At 32.3% G+C, this 25,913-nt stretch overlaps 1 protein-coding gene across 2 annotated transcripts; it reads right to left on the reverse strand.

The window, feature by feature from the left end:
- Positions 1-3,343: 3,343 nt before the first annotated feature.
- LOC133189943 (tektin-3-like) lies at positions 3,344-9,286 on the reverse strand. Of its 2 annotated transcripts, none has more exons than XM_061325383.1 (9): positions 9,105-9,286; positions 8,083-8,253; positions 7,598-7,776; positions 6,748-6,833; positions 5,286-5,423; positions 4,811-5,025; positions 4,333-4,555; positions 3,822-3,976; positions 3,344-3,584 (listed from the first exon to the last, which is right to left on the reverse strand). In XM_061325383.1, the coding sequence occupies exons 1-9, from the start codon at positions 9,110-9,112 to the stop codon at positions 3,353-3,355; spliced, it is 1,407 nt and encodes a 468-aa protein (XP_061181367.1). In that variant the 5' UTR covers positions 9,113-9,286; the 3' UTR covers positions 3,344-3,352. The 2 variants fall into 2 exon arrangements, with proteins under 2 accessions (XP_061181367.1, XP_061181368.1); XM_061325384.1 differs by lacking the exon at positions 6,748-6,833 and adding an exon at positions 7,212-7,297.
- Between the last annotated feature and the right edge of the window lie 16,627 nt (positions 9,287-25,913).

The raw sequence follows: 25,913 nt of genomic DNA on the forward strand, positions 1-25,913 counted from the left end.
CTCTCTTACATGTCTTAGTTCATATTAAAGGTAACAATTATTGCACCAATCGAGGCTAATACATGTAGATAAGTACACTTCCACTTTTGAAATATTACGTCGTTATCAAGAATTAATGCATGCAAAGAAGATCAATACTTGTGTGACAGAATTTTTAAGTTGTATTTTTAAGGAACCAGATTGTCATTTTGTATTTTTGAATTTACTGGATGACGGTAAATACAAAAAAAAAAAAAAAAAAAAAAAAAAAAAAAAAAAAAAAAAAATGACAGGATGATCTTGTGACTCTATTTATGAAAGTTTTTATTATTTGGAACAAAATTTCTCCATTCTCGGGAGAAGGCTATTTGAAAAGTGTCTTATGCCCATAATCCATTCTGTAGATAAGATCAATTGTCATATACAAATTTAAATTGATAATCTTTTTGTAGAAGACATTTTTTTTCATTCATATAATTTATTAAAGAATTCAAAAAGACACTCATAATATCTTTGCACTTCTTTTTAGCTCACCTGAGCTGAAAGCTCAAGTGAGCTTTTCTGATTACATTTTGTCTGTAGTTCGTCTGTCCGTCCTTCTATCGGTAAACTTTTCACATTTTCGACTTCTTCTCAAGAACCACTGGGCCAATTTCAACCAAACTTGCCACAAAGCATCCTTGGGTGAAGGGGATTCAAGTTTGTTCAAATGAAGGGCCACGCCCTCTTTCAAGGGGAGATAATAAAGAATTAGTGAAAAATTAATAGCATCTTTTAAAAATCTTCTTCTCAAGAACCACAGGACCAGGAAAGATGAAACTCATGTGGAAGCATCCTCAGGTAGTGTAGATTCAAGTTTGTTCAAATCATGACCCCTGGGGGTAGGGCGGGGCCACAATGGAGGATCAAAGTTTTACATAGAAATATATAGGAAAAATCTTTAAAAATCTTCTTCTCAAGAACAGCAAAGCCATGATGAATCATTTATGTGGAAGCATCCTCAGATAGTGTAGATTCAAGTTTGATCAAATCATGACCCCTGGGGGTAGGGTGGGGCCCAATGGGGGATCAAAAGTTTTACATAAGAATATATAGAAAAATATTTCTTCTCAAGAACAGAAAAGCTATGTTTAGTCATATTGATATGGAATTATCCTCAGGTAGTGTAGATTCAAGTTTGTTCAAATGATGACCCCTTGGATAGAGAGGAGCCACAATGGGGGATCAAATTTTTACGAAGGAATATATGGGAATTTTTTTTAAAAATCTTCTCAAGTACAACAAAGCTATTTGTTATATTGACATGGAAGCATCATCAGGTAGTTTAAAATTCAAGCCCCCCCCCCCCCCCCGGTAATCTTTTCAATATTGAACTGATTTGTGCTTTTGCCCAGCCAATGTGCTCAGGTGAGCAATGTGGCCCATGGGCCTCTTGTTTAAAATCTGTGATATTTTTTTTTTTCGCGATGTTAATGAGCTAGTGTCAATGTAAGTAAGGTTCTACCTGTAATAAACCATTCAGTCTATTGCCATTTGAGACGAAAGATCGCTAGAATAGCGAAGTGTGTTTTCAGTTCCTTGAATGTGGTAACAAATAAATGAAATATTTAGTTGATATCAATTTCAATGAGCAAATGAATGGCCTTAACTTTTATAACTGAGCATCGAAGTCTGGTATATAAGAGCATTCTTATCGGCTAAAATGAATATAATAGCATTAGGTGATATTGCTTACGTCTACCTTTAAACCAATTAAACCAACAGCCTTACAGTTATACATGTAGCTGTGTCATTGGAAAATAAGATCCTTTTTCTGTTCTTTCCGTGCTACATAATTTTGCCACAATATTGTTATCTATCATAATTGTTTACATGTATATAGAAAAGGGATTACTTGAGAAAAATCGAAAATACATAATTTTCTTCAGTTTGACAAAGATTTTTTGATCTATAACTTTTGAACATAAGACATGTTATGAATTAATTAATGCTTTATTTATATTGAGTGACCGCCAGTTCCTGTGAAACGTGAACATGACAGTGCCCATGGCAGGGGAGGAATATGTCACCGTTTCATACATTAAATAAAATTGTTCCTTGGTGGTAGGGAGTAAGAATTAAACAATGTTTTTATTTGATTAAACAAAATTTCTCATTTTCAAATTTAATTTCGCAAACACTTTCTTATTTCTTTATTTCAATTATTACCGATTCCATTAAATATTTACTAAGATTACAAAAACAAACACAGCATTTCTGATTTTTATATAGAGTTTTTTTTATTTGTGCAAACAACATAAGCATTACATTACTGTGTGCGCTACCACGGTATATACAAGAATTAACAACCAACCGCACCTATCACAGTCACTGATGGCAAGGGGCTCTGAATTAATCTCTTTGAGCAATTCTAATACTCTGCAGAACACCTTAATACTGATATGGTTTAAATAAATAAATGTTCGTGAATCACCTGTAATTTGATCGGATTCGGTATTCAAAGAATATTTGCATTTTCAGACATGTTGTGATAAATTAGTACATCCTTAACCCCAGAAACATACAATCATACATATGTGGTATAATATAAAATTGGCAATAAAAAGAAATATTTATATCATATTTTCATTAACAAACATACATAACAATCGTAAAAACTATTTGATTGCCCAAATGTATAAATTTGAGAGAAACAACAGTAGCACATAAAAATCTTTTAGCTGGAAAATACTGTCTTCATTATTCCAAAAAAGAGAAACAAACTAGATAGTCAAAGCAAAATAACAAAAACTATTTCATTTAAATCATCAGTTGTAAAATTAAAAAAAAAAAATAACATTAGAACTATAACTAGTTAGCTAATAAATTACTTCAAGTGGCAAACATACTGATATCACATATGTAAAACAATGAGCACATAACAAATGATATTAAAAAAAACAACAAATGCAAATTGAATTTGCGACAATGAAATTTTTAAAAAAAAAAAAGATCATGACAGACATCGAACATATCATCGATAGACAAAACACGGTGTATAGTTATTGTGTATGCCTTGAAAATTTAGGACAATGCATTCCTTTTTATATCATTCTCAGACAGCAAACTAGGAAAATCACTTCAAATCAAGATGTCTTATGCATTTTCATGATAAGTAAGTTTTTACTCTAATAGTATTCGAAACAAAAGGAACATGTCCTAAATTCCCGATCGTCTTTTCATAAATTAACATTGACATGTTATTGATAATACATGATTCATAACAGAGAGTATAATTTGTAGAAATGGGTTCACTGGATAGTTGAAGTCGGTGTCCAATAACGTTGATGCATAATTGTTCCTAAATATAAATATTATTTTTATAAAATATTACCTAGCATGTTGGCATTTGAAAAACTGGACCGATTTTAGGGTCCATAGGAAAACCCTTGCGCATTCCCATACAATAAGACTGGTCAATCTTAATTGTGTTATCCTTGACTCCGATGTCATGCTCCAATGTAGCCTTTGTCTTCATCAGGCGAGCTAAACTGAGCTCAGAGGCCTTTAGCCTCTCCTTGAGGATCCTTACTGATTCTCTAATCTCGGTTACCTCTCTCTGGAGTCTGTTAGAAAATAATGTAACACAGTCAACAAATACTTGTTCTATTATAGTAAGCTATGCTAATATAATATAATGATGTCAAACTTCCAGAACTTTTTTGAAAAAAGTCAGTGTCACCATAATCATTTCTAATTAAGGAAAGAAAATGACAAAACTAATAATGACTTAAACCTATATTGTGTCATTGAATAAAATTCTATTGGCTGTATTTTGTAAACGTTAAGATGCCTCTACGTACGATTTCATGACTGGATCATTGCAGAGCTCAACGTTGATACGTCTAGTTCTCTCATCAAGACGAGTCTGGGCCACCTTCATTGGCATTTCCTTGTCCTGGATCGCCTTACGCAGCAACTCGATATTCTTCTCCATATCGAAGATCTCCTGCATAGTCTACAAAACAAAACATTTACTTGTGAAATATTTTAATGCTTACAAATGGCTTTCTCAACTGAGGATAAAAAAAAATGTCTTCAGTCTAACTAGCCTAACAACGGTTTGAATAGTACCTGTATTCACTTAGACATTTTCAGAATTTTATGCAGGCATACATGTAGGTCAAGACTATTTTGTGCGACCATTGATTAGCGATATTAGTATTTCTATGGAATATATCTTTGAATCCTTTTCATAGAAAAATTACATAGAAATACTAATATCATTCAAATACATTAAGTACAACACTCATTATTGGGTATTCCCTTTTTTCTGTAACTTAATGTTGTGTTTTAAGTCAAAAGTTATCTTACTCTCTGCAAATGAGCCTGTAGTTTGTTCCTGGCATCGGTTGTCTCTCTGATTCTGGTGTTGTAAGCATTGTTGACAGAGTTGAAGTTGTTCCACATCTCGTTGGCGCATGCTCGCAGAGTGCTGTCGATTTCACCTCTCAGGCGCTCGGAGGCAGCACGTTCTTTCTGGGACCTGGCGATATTCTCCTGAGTATATCTCACCCAGGAATCCGGGATTGTAATTCTGTAACACAAAACGGTGGAATGGTTCAGTTTAAGGTATGCATGTTTTTGGAGTTTTTTAACCAATACAAGTGAAGTAAATTTTTAAAATCTGGAAATCTCTGCTATCAAAACCCACTTCTTTTTTAAATGTTTGATTACAATTCAGCTTGAAAGTCAAGAAGAAACACATGGTCAAATTAAGTCAAAGACAAACATGAAAATACGTTCACACTTAGACGCCAATCATGAACTAATGAAAGGGATCAAAACATACGTGTTGTCAATGTTCTCGATTCCTGGGAAGTAACCAATTCCTGCAGAGGAGTTTCTGAGCTGCTGCATCCTATCGTCCAGATTCTGGGCATGATGCTTGTCCTTGGCATCAATCTCCATAGCGTGTTGGGCGGCGCGATTCATCTTCAGCTGAACGTATGCCTTGTCCAACACCTTCTTCATCTTGGCCTGACACTTCTTAATGATATCGACTTCCTGAAAGTAGATATCGAGTATATACTGATAATTTATCAAAACTTGCATTTAACCCTACAATTTGCCTATTTGAAAAATAGAAAATGAAGATTTATTTAGGAAAAGTGTATAAACACTCAATAGTAGGTGTGGTACACGTTATACAAATGTAACGTCTATCTTTCTCTTCCACATGCTACAGAGGGAATTGTACAAGGTTTAATTTTTCATTTTGGTCTCAAATATATCAATAACTCATTCAAATTCTTTCAGAATCCTACCTTGATGAGTGTGCGTTCTACGTCATCATGAACAAGGTCGATTCCCTGACGTTTTTCACGATGCATCAGACATTCCTCGGCAATGTGGAGAGGGTTGGCAGTGTCCCCAAGGGCTTTCTCCAAAGTACGGCGGTACTCCTAAGGTTAAAAAAAACAGCTGTTTTATTTTACTTTAATTTACTTATTTAACATTAAGTCTACATGCTCAAATAATTTGACAGTTTTGCAAAATTTTAAAAAGGAAATCCTCGCTTAATGAGAAAAAACAAGGTATTTCATGTTTAATCGCTACAATTTTTTCTAGATTGGTAATTTTTTTTATGTATTTCTCTTGATGCGATACGTGATATGCTATGACTAATGTGACATTTCTATCTATTAAGAACATTTTATTAAATTTAGCAACTCAATCACCCAAAATGTTATATAAATAATCTTACATTGCAGTACACTGCTTTAAGATTACGTTAATATAAATTGTATAAATAAATGTATTACACATGTTTTACCAACGAATCTCGCAGTTTCAACCTTCTTAAAACACGATTGTACATTCTTTCGGAATTATGGATGATATTTCTTCATGTAATAAAGGAATCTGTTATGTTTTAATATGATATAAACTTTATAATGCTTTCAGTTAAGCAAGATTTCATTGTAAATGTATTTAATGTGTTGCTAAGATTGTTTTAAATTGCTTAAAAGCTAATACCATTTACAGAAGAAGGCTGTAAAACAAGCAGTTACCTTCACCCTTAAGATATGTTATCATCTATAGATTCACACTTTTACCAAAATAATAATTTAAATCTCCTTTCCCTTTCACATTAATTGATAGGTATCTTGTTGAGTTATTATAGTTACTGTAGTAAAATGTACAGAAACACAAATATATATGTATACCAAGCAGAAATATAACAGAGTTAGTAGAAGCAGAGTGCAAGTATAGTAGTGGTATATCTTCATTAAAATTAAGCCCCTTTGTATATTATATACAGAAATATTACTGTAAAACATGAGCGCACACATTTTATCAGAACTGTTAATGAAAAGCAGCTGAGGCTACCCATGGTTATAAACTCCCCTTTCGCTTATTAGACTCCCTTATCCACAATAAGGCCGATTCTATGGTATTAGGGACAAAAAAACATTTCCCACACCCATGTTCTTCAATTTTGAATACAAATCTGAAGGAAGATATACCCTTAACTTCTCGAAAATATCTTCTTATATATTTCGATAAAAGGTGTATAAATGTAAAAAAAAAAAAAAAATTAAAAAAAATAAAATTTGTCCATTGTCGAGCTCTTCTATAATGACAATATACAAGCTATATTACTGTGAAAATCCAGAAGACATGAAGATAGAGTGAACTTTATTTTTGCCATGACAGTTAAAACAAAATAAGGTGTTTTCGTGTAAACTGCTAGACATTGGGAGGTTTGTTCTAATTTCGGTTTACCTTCAAGTTTTCAATTTCTGTAGCCATGGCATTAACCTCGTTGTTAAGTTCACTTTTCCAGAATGCAATGTCATATACTCGTTCCCCTGATGAAATAAAATGGATGTAATAACATGGTGGATGAACTAAAACAATCACCTATCATAAATATTCCAAAAGGATGCAAGTTTCCTTCATTTACTTTAAGTGGAAACAATCCTTTGAAGCAAAGTATCAATATTTAACCACCAGTCGATCATTATGGATGAGAAACTTTGCATATATTTTTGAAATATTTATGTTCACGCATTTGCGAAATCTGAATTTATCTCCCTTACATTTCAAAAATGTAAAAGATATTAAAATTCAAATTTGCGACAATACACCAGTTTTCTACACATCCACCATGTTGGAGGGAAGCAGCAGTCAAAGGAAAGAAGAACGGGCTACTCATCATGCAACCGTAGACCCGTCTACATTGATACCTCTAAATTTTGACTCTCCGTGGCCAATTGATTAATTTCAGTATTTAATTCACTCTTCCAAAACGCTATGTCGCTGACACGTTCACCTATTCAATTTCAGAGTCAGAAAAGAAACGGAAAAAGAGAAGAAAAATGAAATATTTATCATTATTCTTATTGAACATACAGTTTATGTTGAAAAGAGATGATAAAGAAACTATTCGATTTTACTTTTTAATGTTAAATCTACTTTCTCGCTTTTTACAATTTACTATCCATGCATATAGTTCTAGAAAGATACATTTATTCGTTGAGTTTGTCTATGTTAGGAAATAGTAACCTTTTAATATTGTTTTTCCATTGCTATAGACAAAGTTTTCAGCTATCTACCCCATTAGATCTCTTACCTAGTTTCTTGGTGATGTCGTTCTGCCTGTTACGGGTCCTGGCATCTGTCTCCTTGACCGCTCTCCAGGCATCAGCCCTCAGCCTCTCGGCGAACGACCTCTCCTTGTCAGACAGAGAGTAGTTCATGCTGTTGGACATACCCCAGTCGTTGGTGGAGTAGCGAGAGTAAACGGCATTTCTGGTCAGATAGAACAATTGCAGGTATAATATTAAATTAAGCGTTGATTATGTCACTTGGGAACTTTTGGTTATAGAATTGGAATGATTGAGGTAAAGAAAATGGCCTTACTTTTGCACTAAACATTTCATATTGCTCTTCGTATAAGGAGCAATCACTAGCATGATGCAGTTTTTAACTTTTTTATTTACAATCAATATTTGAATAGAATTTCATTTCTCTTTTATACATCTTTATTGGAGGGAAACTAAAATTTTTCGATTTAGAAAACATATAGAAACAGAGAAAGTCTATCTGTGGACTTACCTGGCAGGGTTGTAGTAAGCTTTGGCATGTCCCATGTCCAGAGACCTTCCAGCATACCCTAGATGGCGGGAAATGGTTTTATCGGTTACGTAAGGAAGGATCTTGGACATTTCCGGGGTAAGAGGTGTGGCACTTCGTGAGCGCATGATGTTGTAATCGTTGTATCCCAATCTAAAAAAAAAAAACACACACACACATTTCCATTTGCATACACGCACTGAGATTCATTTTTTTTCTTCAAAGAAATTTCCAACTATTGCACCATTGTTCATGTGTGATGAAATGAAAATTTACTTACTGTACCTACAGACAGAGTACAGATAGATAAAGAATTGTCATCTGATGAATATAGTTAATAATATAGATCGTACGGATCAGGTCCATTTGGGATAACTTTATTGAATGTTTTGTGCTGAGAAGCACAAAACAATGCTGTTTTTATCTTTTATATGAGACATACCATTCATACCGATCATCGCTCATTTGAAAAAAATATTTAGATGAATCGTGGGTTCAATAAAGTCCAATTATGTACATAACTTCAATGACTAAATTCAATTTGTTTGAAAATCTCGACAAAACTACCAATAGTTACTTCAGGTAATCCATATCCCCCACTTTGATAGAGCTTTGTTATATAAATGGCAGGTAATATATTAACGATGAATGATATTTTCGATTATCATTTCAACCTAAAATTGAAAATGACGTGCATTGTACACTAATCTGGGTTAGGTAGACTGAATAGCTTATGCTAAATTTTGAAATAATTTGTGATATAAAAAATGTAATGTTCAATATGATTTTAAGGGAAAAATACCATACTGCGTTCTTGTCATCATGTTTTGTAGTGATAGAAATAGTTTCAGAGGTTGTATGCTCTTATCAAGTACCGGTAAAGCATCATTCACTTTCTAAGTGAACAAAGTAGAACAAATAAAACATAGGTAGAGCAAAACATTTAGAAATTTTACTTCTCTTCAAATCACTTTCTATTCTTGATAAGTAAATTGAGAACTTACCTGCTCATGTTGATAAGTTATCCAAAGGTTGATTATTTAAATAAAGGAACTCAGTTCTCGATGACGAATTCTACTGTATACACAATTTTTTTCAGAAACAGGGAAGATACGTTGTCATAGAAATGCACCTAGCAACCTGTCACGTGCTTATTTCCAGAACAAGATTCTGAAAGAGAAAGAATTTCATTCGTGTAAAACTTTGTCATGTCATTAATTATAAATGAAGTGAATGGTTAGTTGTTTTCCCCCGAATGTGAACATTGCCGCTAACAAGTTCTCTGATAGCGTCCCTGGTTACGTTTAATCCGAATGAGCAAACTACAGACATGCATGTGCAACCTTTTGACCCGCACATAATCCGTTTTGGGACACCTGCCTCTTTAAATTGAAGCATTATCAATCTTTTTTTAAAAACCTTATTGAGAAATAAAAAACGAAAAAGCCACAGAAAACCACACGAAAGTAAAGCCAAGTTGTTTACACAATATTAAGTCTTTAACCAAGAAAATGATGTGAATTCATTTAACAAACAAATTTCAGAAAATAAGATGAAGGTAAAAGTATTAAATTCAACGAGGGAGCGATATCAAATTTAACAGGATAAGCACTGTTTAATCGGATAAATCCATTAATAAATAAGTAAACGATCAATGCGGCTTATACCTGGATAATGTATGGTATACTGTTAAGGAATTTCACGTTTACTCTGTTTAAATTTTAATTATTAATACGGTTGATATTTTTAATACATAAGAGTTTTCTGATATAATAATTTGTCTGAGAATGCAATGAATATTTATAAGATTTCTCAAGAAAAATAAGTTACTGATATCAACTATTCTTTCATTTGCTGAAAAAAGAAATATATTCTATGACAAAAGTGTATTGTTTTAGTCTATGTTATATACAAGATAAATATAGACTTAAAAAAGAATTACCCTCTAAAACAATGATTATAGAGAACGAACAGCATATAGATCCCTAGAAAGAAAAAAAAGTGCAAAATATATTGCATATTTATAAAGAAACAGCTACTTTTATTCAAACTTCTCAAATGTTCTCTAATATTTGATATATGCTTTTTGTAAAGAATAAGAGAAATTATTTCAGTATAAATACTAAAGTTGTCCATGGCGGTAAATTCAAAAATCCTCAACATTTCAGATCTGGATGATATGTACACAGAGACTATTTGTATCTACTTCACAGGTAGCTAATGTATTGTTTAGAAATGCTTCATTTGCAGCTACCAATATAATGATAAAATATTCATGTTAAATAATCATCGGCGTCTCTATGTACGGTAATGGGGTATCGCTGTGGGGTTTTTAGCTGATCAATATAGGACAGATACTCTACTGACAGAAGAAAAACTCGGCCAACCTCATAAACAGGAGTGTCATAAACTTGCAGTAAAAGAGAGGTGGGATCATACTTAGCTCAAAGACAATAAAATAACCTACGTTATTAACCCAGTATATCTTAATAAAGAATATCCATTTTCAATCTAAAACGATTCAGATATTTGTTTTTGGATTTTATATATTTGTTCAACTTTTATGAATGTGGGCTAGGAAGATGATGTAGGGGTTGAAATGAAATATGAAGATAACAAACGGTAATCAAGCTCAAAAATCCATTGAAACAATACAAATTTTAAACAGAGCAAACACGAACTTCTAAAAAAAACATCAGAGGTGGAATCACGTGCCATAGATGAGTACTTTTTCCAATAATTGTTGAAATCTAAATCTATGAACTTCGCAAAAACTGTGAACTTCATAGAAATAACACGAAAAATTATCAAAAAGTTAAAATGAAGCACATTTGTTGAGTTTATTGCTATGATGCATTATATATAGCTATCCTGTAATTTCTTATAATTGGTTGACAGGAAAACTGAATTTGATTTCGGTTTTATTGTTTTTTTTTTAAACAAGATGCGTTTGTGAAACATGCACTGATGGTTCCGTATGACAGCTATGGCCAAGGTTAAAAATTCTCAAATTCAAGTCAAATTCCAAGGTCAAGAGGTCAAAAATTTTGGAACCCATAGAAAGATCTTCTCACAAGGAATATGTGATATATGGAAGCCCTTGCACTAACCATTTAAAAGTTATGACAACGGTTTAAGTTTTTTTTTCAAAAGTAGGTCAAATTCAAAGGTCAAGTTAGTTCAAGTCAGTATTGAACTGGACTTTTATGTCCAAAATGTTGTCTAAAATTTAATAGTGATTATTCTGAAAAAAAATTCACTTTTTCAAATCAATCTTTAATCCTAAAATATAACCAATAGATCATTTTCAAATAAAAAAAATCTTAGGCTTTTATGAAATAATCCTGGGCAACTTTTCTTATTGATTGGTATAATTAATCCTTTGTAGACCAATGTGTACAGATGGCTGTCTGTTATAAAGAAAAGATTTTAAGCACACCCCGTCGTGCCTGCAAATGAATAATAAAAGTAAATGGATGGACCCCCTACTTGGGTATTAAAATGTCTTCATTACAAAGAAGTCTTTGGATAAAAATAAAGTTCTTGGTGTCAGACTTGTGGCAGAATAGTGAGCCATATTAATTAATCATATATATGGGCCATCATACCTTTACCCCACAGATAAATCACGAAACATTTTATACAGTGAACTAGTTCTTATTACATGCTCCAACTCTCCAACAGAATAGACTAACAGAGGATGAAATATGAAATATCTAAGCAGTAAAAATATTGAATGGATAAAATCGATCATTAGTAAACATATGTTTTGTTGGTGAAACAATACGTCCTATTTTCTACAATAAAATTGATGAAAATTTTTTATCATCATGACACCTGTCCAACGTAAACAAGGTGTATAACAAAATACTTTCAATAATATTTCAACAACATCGCGTAATGTTTCACAAACGAGGTGCTATCGCTCCTGGAATATGAAGTCCCAGCTAAATAACCTACTTACATTCCGTGCAAGAGAATCACCGGTAAGCACAGGTATTGAATATGGCACTTAAAGATCAATGATATATCAGTCTAGTATCACTCACCAAAGTATACAAAGGGATGGACTGCACGGTACCATATATACTTCTATATTGTTTAAGGTATCTAGGTGCAGCTAGACGACTGACGAACAATCCCACTGCACTGTGACAACAGTTTGTGCATTAAGGGATTAAAAATGCACATTGACTAAGAACAGGGCCTAGCATAAAGATTTAAACGTATAACGTTTTTTCATATACCCTGTTGAAAAATTTAATCTTTTCTATTAATCTTATTGTTCCGATATTAAAAATTAGCCGTCCAGATCTGGGGTGTTAATTCTCTTCGCCTTAACAACCTTATCGCTGTCGCTTGGAAACAGGCAGGAAAATGCAAGTAAAACTCGGGTACCTTTCACTTGCTGGAGGTAATTAATTAAGTCGCCGAATGAAACAAAGCGACTAACCTTCTTGGTGTGTTAGATTTCATTCCATTCCATTCTTATCAGAACAATAACAAAAATACGTTCTGCCTGTCAGTTAAAAAAAAGTACATACGACTTTTGAACACCTATCGCAATGATATGAAACATTGTCTGTGAAAGACACTGTCTTGATCTTAACGAACAATGTAATTGATACCATTGGTTGGAATGATATCACGTGTCAGTGTAATTTGATTTTATATTTCTGGCAATGACTGTTGTATGTAAATTTACTCTTTCAGCACATCTACAAAACGTTTTGTATACATGTATTTTCACCGTTAAATATGGGATGGAAAGTTATAAAGAGGACAACAGCAACTTGCTAAAGCAAGAAAGTGTTCGTCTTTCTTGAAATAAAAAAAAACTTCAGGTATAGTAGATAATCATCTTTGGTAATGGATCGCTGTAAATTAATATAGCAGAGTTTATTAATTGGGGACGATCATTCACTTGAATATTGAAATACATGTAATTGACGTATTTTTAGATACAGAATTCTTTTAACGGCATTTAACGGTTAAATACCATTTTTAGAATAATAAATACTAAAAACCTTCTAAATCAAAATTGAAAGTTGTTATTCTGTATAGCATATAATATCCTGAAAATATCAATCTATTATTATTATTAAATCTTTTTCATAAACTTTACACCAAGAATGAATTTCCTGATTTATGGATAAAATTTGTGCTAATAATATTTCAGAAATGAAAGTAATTTAAAAAAATACAACATAATAAAACTTCAGTTTTCAAACAGATATTAATTTTCTTTCATGCTGAAGTTCTTAGGTAAGTATTTTTGAAAAACTTTTCAAACAATTTCGAGTGAGGCGTTAATGGAATATATTTTAACACCCATTCTGAAGCAAAGTGGTCAGGAAAAGTGATAATGGTGTGGATTTATGACGGTTTCAACAGTCAGCCTACATCATTGTTATGATTTAAAGTGCTTTATATAAAACTTGAATGTCTTCTAGAGATTTCAACACCATTTCAATGACACAAGCACCCCGGATCACAAAACAATGTACAAACGATGGAGCATAACTTTAAACCTATAAATGGAATAAACAATAACGAAAAATAGGTATCCAGAGCCTTGTCATGGATATATTCTAAATTAACAAAAGGTTTATGTATTGCCCACAAAGACGGTGCGATCAAAACCGATACAGAGGCAGTGACGTGGCAATTCAATGGAGGAAGACTAGAGTCCACCAGTCGGCCGTAACAATCGTTGTTCAGATGACAAGATAAAATTTACAAGCATTAATCTTTCCTGGGTTGCACAGAATGTGTTTATTAAGAACCTTGTCATATAACAAGCTCTTTGCAAAGAGAGCGGTTGCATATCTCACTAGGTTATTTACAAAATTGTTGAGGACTGGAGTGCTCTTTAAATTAAAGAATCGTTTTCTATCGATGCTCAAGGGTTGAGATTGCATTTAATGATGTTGTTTATCATTTTTGCAAAGACATTTCTAATTATTTAATTGCCTAAGATTTCAAAGAAAGGAAAAAATAAACCAGTGCTACTTGAAGTATGAAACAGCATGTTCTAAAAGCATTCGGTCGTCTGAGTGATGAGATTTCTATTGAAATTCGATGTGAATCAAAAAAGAATAACGATGATTTTTCATAAAATGGCAATTTGTCTCGTAAACAAGAGCAGTGATTTCCGGTGACTTTCATTACCAGAAATAGGTCGTAACCTGAGATAGTAGTCCAAAATTCTTTCAATCAATTTCTCAAAGATCAAGTTTAATTCCCAAAAAGGTCGCATATTTGAAGTAAGTTATTCAATATTCTACAGGAATAGATAAGTTAAACGCCATAGAAGTATTACATCAATTTTACGACAAGTGTGACTTTATAACCTACCCACAAAGCAGACAGTCAAAATAAATATTGTAAGATTATAAAACCTGACGGATTTATTAACATGGTTATATCGGAATGACGTGTATGGCACTTGTGGTCCACTCTCGACACCTTGCGAAACAATCGAAAAATTATGACGAGTTCAAGTGCACCAACTAGAACACGTCTTACATCGCAAGAATAACAGTGAAGGTAAATGTTTCAGAAGCATACTGAATGGTCAAAACTTCAAATGAATTCTTTGCCCCCCAGAGTTCTGTCAATCTGTCAAAACTAATTCAAAAGTTGTATTGTTACACGAATGGTTGTATTTTGTCAACTTTTTAAATTTGTTAACGCCCAGATAAAACTTTTGCCTTTAGTGGAGTTTAATGACATAAGAGTGTAAAAACTGGCATACAGTAAAATCAATAATGAGTAAACAGAATAAAGAATAAGGACAAAATTAAGCCGGTCCAATACATAGTCAAAATCGTTTAATTTGTTACATGAATGGTCTAACCTATAGTGGATTACCCGCGTTCACAGACTAGGACTACATAATTCAAGTGGTCAATCTATAATATTCCCATAGCCATGTCCGAGTGCCAGGTTGTGTATTTGTTAACTAATCCTATTCTCTTATCTTCTTAAGATCAATCAAACAAAAGGATTAAAATGGATTTAAGTGTCCTCTTATAATTGAAATAGCCCAGTTTGATTGTTGTATTGAAGAGTTATCAAAAATCACCTTATTCATACAATGTTCACAAACATTAAAATGAATAGGAAGGTGTGTACATTATTTAGTTGCATGCAAAATGGGTACAGTATAAAATTGCAATCGTGATAACAAAAATTTAAGAATAGGTGGAATAATGTATTGCACTTTATTTACAAAGTAAAGTGGGAAATATTGAGCTCCTGTTACTTGGCAATACAGTATATGTGATAGAGGTATTTATTACCTGTTTACTCCAAAAGAAGCATACAGTGCTCAAGTTTTCCGAGAAACAAGGAAAATTCATATTGCATGTTTTTTTAATACCTTTAGGTGATGGTTTTTCCCAACATCCTCAGAACAAGCAAATACAGATAAAGCAAAACTTAAAAGTAGCCCTATTTCTAGTCTTAATTTTCTTTTTTAATGCCATCAAATGACATTATATCATTAATGTTTAAGATTGTATAATCCCATTAAAATGTCTTTTCGTTGTCATTTAAATTTCATTTTTCTTTTGTATTATATAGCATAAGTGATACTTGATGCCAAGAGACCTTTAAATCTCAATCATTAAAATCTGCTTATTTGTAGCAATTTTCCGATTTTATTTTTTTCCAGACACAGTTTGCTAATTAAGAGGGAGTCATGAGCAGCCTATTATTGATAATTGGTAGAGTAAAATTCAGATATGTTAAATTGATACTGCATAGAAAATTAGTCTTACCTTTCCTTCAGCCAGTCTAGGCAATCAATTAGTTGCTAACGACATGGCGTCCCGTTGCTACGGGTACTCGTTTCATAGACACATATATTTCGCGCATGCAAAGCAACATCCGGTCACCAAAAAAAGCAGTCTAAATATACTTATTTTGGAAATCATTTAAAGTGTTGCAAAAAATAGTGTTTGTGAATTTTATTTAACAGAAGAGCACCAAAATATCTTACCGTAGTTTGAAACGATATGTCCTAAAATTTAGCTGTAATTACTTGAATTACAATTCGCTGTCAGTCGCGAGTAAGCTGTTTAAGGTTCAGGGAGTTTCTTTTATTCAACCCTCGATCAGAGTCTCTTTAAAACGCTGCACTGACATTTCAATATAGATATCTGAACTGCGTATTGAACTTTGAGACAGTATTTGTTTACATTAATGGTTTAATTTTTACTCCACTGAATTGGGTTCCATGTACATTTTCAAATCCATTCATAGAATTCACTTTTTTCACTTTTTATCTCAGCAATTTTAGGTTTTGCATAAATTGAGACATATTAACAGCAAAAGTTTTCATCCAGCAGTTTTATCTCCGAAAATCAATAAACACTTAAAAGCTTCTATAAAGAAAAAGTACAGGACTCAACGTATTTGCCAGCATTGTTATCTTGCAAATAAACCATTGAAGTAAAGAAAAGCTTGGGACCCAGTGGATAGAAGAGAATTTCTTTACCTTTGCAATGCCTATTTTATAGCCCAATTCTTTTCATTTATAATTTACATGCACACAAAATATCAATACCGTACTCTGAGTTTTAGTTGATGTCGGGCTTCGTGTTTTTACCTTGTCCCATTATCTGAACAAAGTAAAAACTCAAGCTGGTTCAGATTGTCTTGACCTTGAATTAATTAATTATTTATTTATATTTTTTCTGACTTTTAATCGAAAAGGAAATATGGAAAGGATCGAATAACAAGAGTCTATGGGCCACACCGCTCACTATAGTCAGTTTGGCCCTCCTGTTTTTCATCAGATTTCGAGAAAATTTTGTCTCTAAATAGTTCTTTTAAAAAATTGACCCAATTTAGCCATAACTGCACACTAAAGAGTTCTGATTCTGTGGTATTTTTCGGCAGTTAGGGTGATCTGCACATATCTGAATTCAAATAAATTGAAATTTTCAGTGTATTTCTCAATTTGTGATCAATTCAAGTATTCTAAGTATTTTAAAAGACCAAGATAAATTAATTAAACACTTTATTTGCATTTATTTTCTTCACTGAATTAAACAATAGTGATTTCTGGGAAAATTATACTTTGTTGTTTTTGAACATTTTTCCTGGGTGTAAATGCCACGTACAATATATTGAAAATTAAATGGATAAGCTCAAAATTTACACATTTATACAGTATAATTTTCTCAGTGTCCAAAAACATTTTGTACTGGTGTGTAGAGGGTCCTTAAATTTGAATTTGTACTATATGAGAGGGTTTCATAATTATATGATTTATATTGTACGTACTTGACTCTGTTTTCTTTTCTTTTTTAAAATCCTTCTTACCACATTGTATTTCCATGTATAACTTTGATCTCCAATTGTGGTCCCACACTACCATCAGGGATCATGATATGAGCAAACTTACTCGTATATTGCACTACTATGGGATGCTAGTGTATTAATATGTATATGCTGTCATTGAGAAAAGATTTTTTTCCTATATATTCCCTGTTAAACTTCAATCCCCTATTGTGGCCCAACCTAATCCTGGGAGGCTATGATTTGAACAAACTTGATCCTACATGAGGATATTTGTGCATTAATATGACTAAACATGGTCTTGCTGTTTTTCAAGTTTTTGAAGATTTTTTTCACATACATTCCTATGAAGACTTTGATCCCCTTTTGTGACCCACCCTCGTCACCCCCAAGTGGTTATGATTCTAAGAAACATGAGGAGAATTTTAAGATATATTTCCTTGAACTTTGAGACCCTATTGCCGCCCCCATCTTGGCCCCAAGGTCACTTGAATTTACACTATATAAAGAAGCCTTCACATAAGTTTTGTCTTTTCTGGTCCAGTGGTTCTATGGAAGAAGTTTTCCACAGATGTCACCAAATTTTCACTACTTCATTTCTCTTCTTAAAAGAGGACATGGCTTTTTATTTGAAAATTACTCAAGTATGCTTTGTGCCAAGTTTGGTTGAAATTGATCCTGTGAATCTGAAAAAGAAATTGACAGTGTAAAAGGTTTACATACTCGTACAACACATACAGATGGATGCCAGACTCTCATCGATCAGAAAATCTCAGCTGAGCTATAAAAATACTGTATGTGTAAAAAAAAATTTATTAAACAATAAAAATCATTCCTGTGTCTGCAGTTGCAACTCTGTAGAAAATAACCCGCCTTAACGGTTTACGCCCCCCAAAAAAATCTTTGCAATGACTGCAACCGTTACACCCTGTTTAACACACTAAAGACATTTTTATTGTTTAAATTTATATCTTTTTTTCAATTATTCATACAAAATGGGTGAAAGTGCTTAAAATATCGTATTATCGATCCTTGCGTGTACATTACATAGACTGAAGAGCCATTAAACACGTCTTCCATATTTGGTGTTAAAGCTTTTAAAAAAGTGTAGACGTAAATCGATGATATTGCTCGAATAGCAAGGTTAGAGAGGTCCTGCTCGCTTTGGTATTTTCATTGTTATAAAATTTACAAAGCAGGGTGGCTTTTGACCGTCCCCCGGGAAAGAAAGAAATGAAACCCTCTGAAGGTTAAACAAGAGACTCATGGGCCACAACGCTCACCAGAATCAGCTTGGCCCTGCTGTTCTTCTGAAGAAAATTTTAAAAGATTTTTCCTTCTTTATTCCCATGAAAAATATTGACCCCATATTGTGGCCCTTATCTTGCCTCAGAGGGTTAATATGATGAGCTTTCAGCCCAGGTGAACTAAAAAGAAGGGAAGCTAAGTATGTTTTTTTTTCAATACATGTAGCCAACACATCCCCGTCCCCTCTACAAAAGTTTTTTTTTTTTTTGGGGGGGGGGGCAATTTCTTGTTCCTTTTCTTTGAGAATTTTTTTTCACATAATCTTGAAATCTTCCCAAGGATCACCTAATGATAAAACTGTACAATTATGACTGTTTACATTCTTTTGGTACATAAGGACCATATTATCATAAACCTGAAATGCTTATATAAAAAAAACACACCGAGAAAGTTACAGATTGGCATATGACAGGGCGCAATGATAATCCCACTACCTTTTATCTCCTTAGTTCCTGGGGATAACTATATTAAATTCTCTTTGATCAAGATCACAGAAAGATGATAACAACTATAGAAAGAAATATAAAACCAAATTGCAATCATAAATCCACTTCACAGACTTTTAAATTCAATGGTCGTATGATGTTAATAAAGTTCTGTTTGAAATCGAAAGGGGCAATTTCGACATATAAGAATTAATGGTGTTTTGTACTTTTGTAGCCATTAAGTGTTTATTGTATAGAACAAAGCAGATTTTGTAAGATAATTTCTTTTTAATTATCATTAATTCAGATTTTTGTTAAAATATTAATGTAAAAGTTAGAAAAAATTGTGTGTAATTCTCTTGATATAGGAATGGAGTAATTTAGCTTACATTTGAAATAAATGCACACAATTAAAGAAATCGGAAGAATTTCATGATGAAGCCGTTGTTAGTATATTTGGTACCAAAAAAGTAACTGTTGTACATCTTAGGGTGATCTTGCATTCTTGAGCAGATGCACATTTAAACATTTTATGCAAACTTACCGACACTTTTTGTGAGGGCATTCTGGTTTCTAGTTGTAACCGTTGACGTCATAATACCATATTATCAATGACGTAACAATGCCAAAACTTGAGAAAAATTTTTATGCGTAGTGATGTTATCACACACCAAAGTAAAGTTAATTCACTTTTTTTTTTTTTTAGAAAAAATACAAATGTATTATTTTGACTTTATAATTGCATAAATCAATCTCAATGATCAATGTTTCAGATTTCCCTTAATACTGGGGAGGGGGAACAATTTTTTGAAGAAAAAAAATTAAAATTTTGATAAAATTAACTCACAATAATTTCTTTGTAATATACAAAAATAAGTTTTCAGTGAAATGTATAGAGATAAATAAAAGAAATATGACTCACTTATGACATATACATATTAGTATTCAGAAACGTTCTCGTGGAAGTACATGTACCTATCACAAGGTTGAACTGAAAAACTTTTTAATACAATGTTTTTTTTTAAATATTTAATATTTATACGGCTCGGTTAAAACAAATATTTATACAATGTACGGTTGTTATCCACAAAAAAGCACGCAACAGTAGTGTACATGTAGACCATTATCATAATGTTTGTCTGTATTGCCCTGAGAGAGATCCATTGTTCATACATGTACTTCATTGTATATCGGAGAAAATGCTGGATATAGGGAGAATTGTATTACCGTTAAGGCAACCGAAACAAGCGAGTCAGAAAGAAATATTGACATCAAAACAGGTCAAAATTTTCTGACATTAATTATTATTACCTTGATTGTATCGTCAAGTTAATAAAAAAAATCTCTTAAAGTTTAACCCCCATCTTTTTCACCTCTTTCAACACGTTTATTATACATGTTAAATAAAAAAATTAACGTTACGTCAACTCAACATATTACTTAGGAAAATATCTGAAGACATGAAAGATTTCCACCTCCATCCCTAACCCCACCCCAACCTCCCAAAATGAAAGCCAAAATTAAAGTACACTGTATGTTTAGAATCTTTCATTACGTGCATTTTATCTGTAGATTATAACTTTTGTTTACGATTTGCTTATAGTATAACTGAATAAAAAAAACAGTTTTGCCATTGTGGCTATCAACTGTCGGACCAACAGCTACTTTTTCTATTGATAATGATGACGAAGTTTACAGTTGACTTAATAGACAAATAAAATGTCTTTAAATAACTGATTAGGTATATGTTTAATTCATAGAACATTCGATTACCCGGTTTTTCATGTGATTACCAGGTATTTGATGTGAGATTTCAGAAAATTTGAAAGTTTACAAGTACTTTCATTTATACCAGGAAATTATGAAATATAGATTACTTATTCTTTTTTATTTACACAAGTTGAGGTTGCCTGCATATTGATAAGACTAATCATAATCCTGCTGTTATTGAAAAAAATAAGATTTTTATTCTTTTTTTCTGATAAATTCCGATGTAATTTAACTAAATCAACTTTTGTGTTCTTTTACCCCTACCCCTATCCCATCCCCACAAAAAAACCCACCCCATTCATAATTTGAAAAAAAAATTATGAATGATTTAGCACTAGATGCTAGCATATGAATAACCCTAATGTTCATTGAGAAAAAGATTTTTCAAACATTTTTTCCTAAAAAATCCCAAGTAAAACTTGATTTCCTATTGTGGCTTGAACAAATTTGAATCTGTACTAACTGAGGATGCTTGCATATTAATATCATTAATAATAGCCCTGCTGTTGTTCAGAAGAAAAAAAAATTTAACATTTTTCTATATACTCCCATATAAAACTTTGATTCCCTCAGCCCTGTAGCCCTGTCCTAACCCCGGGGTACATGATTTGAACAAAGTTGAATTTGCACTACCTGAGAATACTTGGGATATTAATATCACTAATCATGACCCTGCTGTTCTGGAAGAATTTTTTTTTCCTAAAAAATCCCAAGTAAAACTTGATTTCCTATTGTGGCTTGAACAAATTTGAATCTGTACTAACTGAGGATGCTTGCATATTAATATCATTAATAATAGCCCTGCTGTTGTTCAGAAGAAAAAAAAAATTAACATTTTTCTATATACTCCCATATAAAACTTTGATTCCCTCAGCCCTGTAGCCCTGTCCTAACCCCGGGGTACATGATTTGAACAATGTTGAATTTGCACTACCTGAGAATACTTGGGATATTAATATCACTAATCATGACCCTGCTGTTCTGGAAGAATTTTTTTAAAAGTTTTTTTTTTCTAATGCACTAGTATTCCCAAGTAAAACTTTGATCATCTATTATGGCCCTGCCCTACCCCCACGTGCTATGGTTTGAACAAACTTGAATCTACACTATGTCAGGAAGTTTTCTTCTAAGTTTCATCCTTTCTGGTCTAGTGGTTCTTGAGAAGAAGATTTTTGAATGACTTCCCAAAATTGTTACCATAATATCCCCATGAAAAGGGACATGTCCCTTCATTTGAACAAATTTTACTTTCACCCAATGATGTTTTGCGGCAAGTTTGGTTGAATTTGGTACAGTGTTTCTGGAGAAGTCGAAATTTGAACAGTTTACAGATGACACGTGACAACCTTTGATCCATACACCCTGTGATGGAAAAGTCCACTTGGGCCTTTGGCTCAGGTGATCAAAAAATCATTACTTATATTTAATTTTTTACCTCAAAGTTACTTTATCCCTACTTCTCAATCAAACTTGAAGCAAGTATATACAATGTAGTTTTTAGGAATTATATAATATTGTTATTTAGTTCACAGAGACTACACAAAGATTTTCATGTCCCTCAAAAGTCAAGCCAGATGAAAGGTGATTATAAAGTTATTATCGTCAAAACACTGTCCAATGTCAAACATCCGTTTTAATAAATGAGATTTGGCAAAAATGTTGAAAAATTAGGAAACTCTCTCTCAAAAAATGTTTGTATCTAACACTTAGTGCTGTGTTTACTGTAACTCAGTCTCGAGTTTGACAAAGTATAGAGAATGAAATAGGATTTTTATGAAATTTCAGGTTCTGAAATTAGAGAAATAATTGTTAACAATGTCAAAGATAAGGTGGTTATTGATAGTATTAAAAATTCTTGAATTTTCTTAATAAATTAATGTTAAAATCGAGGTCAAGATGTCAACAGCTGTAGTCTATTTAAAGCTGTATATGGCGTATCTGAGCTAAAGAATAAAAATACGAGTTTGAGTGTAGATGAACATGATATATGTTACTTACGTTCAAATTAAAATTTTCACCGATTTTGAACTTGAATAACCCCACGTTTCTATAGTAAATTGACTTAAAACAGTGTCTGATATTTAAATGCGGAGTTGGTAAGTAAATCGGTTATTGTTTTAAATTTCTAATATCTGATTTAAATTGTGTAATTTACAGGAAAGTCCTATCTTTATATAAGGTAATAAAACAAATAGAAAGATCTTTTTTAATTTTAGTTAGTCTGAACTTATCAAAAATACGCCATATATGACTTTAAAATTTCTTCTGAGAAAAAAAAATATACACGAGACATACATGTACACTTGTAACGAATGTGTTATGCAGACAACGAAGGTATCGCACTTATTCAATATAGAATGGAATCATTAAAATCATCGGATAACCTTATTAGGAAAAAAAATAAATACATTAGCCTTTTCAAAATCTCATTGATGTAGGAGATTTATGAGAACCTCGAAATGTTACCTTTTAAACTCTTTATTGTTTAAACTTTGATCTTTTAGTGTAGAAATATAAACGCCATTGATTATTTTTTCATGGATAATTAATAGCAAGGAGTAAGTTATGAACTTGAAAGAAAAACTCGTTAGAAATTAGTGATTACTCAAGCACAATTATTATCGGAATGCAGTGTTTGAGCAAATGTCGATTCTGTACAGTGTCGCAACATTACACGTTTCTTTTCCATACGATGAGTATAAACTTCATATAAAGACACAAGATTTTCACAAAGTTGAAAATATGTTACATTAAAAGTTTAAATCTAAAGTTTAAACTTATCTATAACTATCTTAGTTATAGATAAGTTTAAACTTTAGATCTAAACTTCTAATGTAACAAATATATATGCAAAAATGCTTTTGTTTTATGCAGCTGTGCTACGTTTCCATTTTTTTGTAAAAATGTTTTCTATAGTGCCATTTTATTTCTTATATCTACAGACGTTTACTTAAGTGATGCCTACTTATGTATGTCTATTAAATGCTTTCGTATCAGTGACACAGGGTGGTGGATTCCTGCAAATATTTGTATAGATATAATGATCTGACATGTTTTTCAATATCATGAAATGGTTTGTGTTGGAAGTGGCAAAATAAATATTTTTTAATCGCATAATTTGTAAAGGCAAGTAGGAAATGCACAGAGCAGAAGAATGCACTTATGCTACATATTGTTTTTAAAGTAAATATAACTACAAATCGCAATTTAAAATGAAATTGAAGGGTGAGATTAATATGGGCATTATGTACTTACTTTCGTATCCGATTAAACAGAATAAATTTTCTTCTATTTTAAATTGAGTTAAACATAATTCACATGTGTAAGCGTATATGGTCGAGAATAATAAACAAGTGTGTAAATCTAGGTTTACACGTTTGTATGAATTAGGCATATGAAAGCAAATTATACATGTGTTTTTTCCAGCATAAAAATCTATCTTATACGCAGCTGATAATGGATTCTTATCATGAGTAAATTCTAATTTCTTATACTTAAATCAATCCATGAAAAAGTTGAGTTTTAGTTATTTGTTCATTTATTATTTGTTTGTTTGCTTATTTATTTCATTCATTTATTTATTTTTGGAACAGGAGGGCTATGAATAGCAAAACTCCGTTTAACACATGCAAACGATCTCTTAAAGCTATATATGGCGTATCTGAGCTAAAAAATGATAATACGAGATTGATTGTAGATATATATGATATAATGTTATTTACTTTCAAATTAAAATTTTCACCGATTTTGAACTCGAATAACCTTACGTTTCTATAAAATTGACTTTAAATGTGTCTTTTATTTAAATGTGGAGGTATGCTTTAATTTTTTGATATCTTTGAAACGCGGTTGATTTAAATTGTGTAATTTTCAGAAAAGTCCTATCTTTATATAAAGTAATAAATCGAATAGAAAGATATTTTAAATTTTGGTTATCTGACTTATCAAAAATACGCCATATAAGACTTTAAAATATGGAAAATGAATCTTCAAGTTCAAGAAGGGAAACAACTATTTTTTCATTGAATTACCGACTGCAATGTTTCACGTACACTTGCATGTAATTTTTTAGCAAGTGAACATAATAAAACCAATGCGTCGAAATTTAAATTAGAACTAGATGCTATCATAAGACAGTAAGACCTGCACGCTAGTGTTTGCCTCTAAATGTACTCTTCTTCGTATCTGGGGTGTCTAGCGAAGAAACCCCAATAGTTATTCTATAATTCACTTACTAGTAAATACACTTGTTTCAAATTGAGCTTAAAATGTTCTGGAAAAAATATGTGACCCATGGACCTTTTATTTTACTGACCATTTCAGGTAATAAATGCATAACCAGTCTAGAATAAGTGAATTAAATGAAACATAAAATTTTGCTTTAAAAGAATGGCCAGGGGTTAATGGGCGTTTTAGTGTTCTGACCCTTAATTTGTCCCCAAGATAAAATGAAAATTAAATTTAAAAAATCTTATTGCATTGTACAGGACAGCATCGATCTTAATCATTCTAAAATATGATTTAGCTACTGCCTAACTTGTGAGAGGAGATATGGGAACATGGTTTTTGTAGAAAAACATGTATTTCGGCCCTCAGTTGGGTTTCTGATGAAAACGAAAAGTCCAGTACTATATTGGATTATTGCACAACATCACCGATCATTTTCTAGAAGGTGATTTGGCTACTGCACAAAGCGTAAAAGAGTTCTGGGTACCAGGAAAATGTCGTTTTCCATACCCCAATATGCCCCCGAGATGACAATGAATTATTGAACATCTACAGGTCTATAGCTAAGACACCACCAAGCATATTCCAAAAGATGATCTGGTTACTATATATAGTACAAAATATAGAGGGGGTAAATGTGGTTCTGGGAGCCATGTTTTTCTAGAAAAACGTTTTTCACCCTGAATTGGAACCCGGGATGAAATTCTACAGGACACCACCAGTTATATATGTAATGGGAGTTTGAGACAGAAGATAGTGTGAGAGACGGACGGA

The sequence above is a fragment of the Saccostrea echinata genome, unplaced genomic scaffold, assembly GCF_033153115.1.
Source record: "Saccostrea echinata isolate AGI-Se365-2 ecotype Australia unplaced genomic scaffold, CSIRO_AGI_Sech_v1 ptg000020l, whole genome shotgun sequence".
In the NCBI taxonomy this organism is placed as follows: domain Eukaryota; kingdom Metazoa; phylum Mollusca; class Bivalvia; order Ostreida; family Ostreidae; genus Saccostrea; species Saccostrea echinata.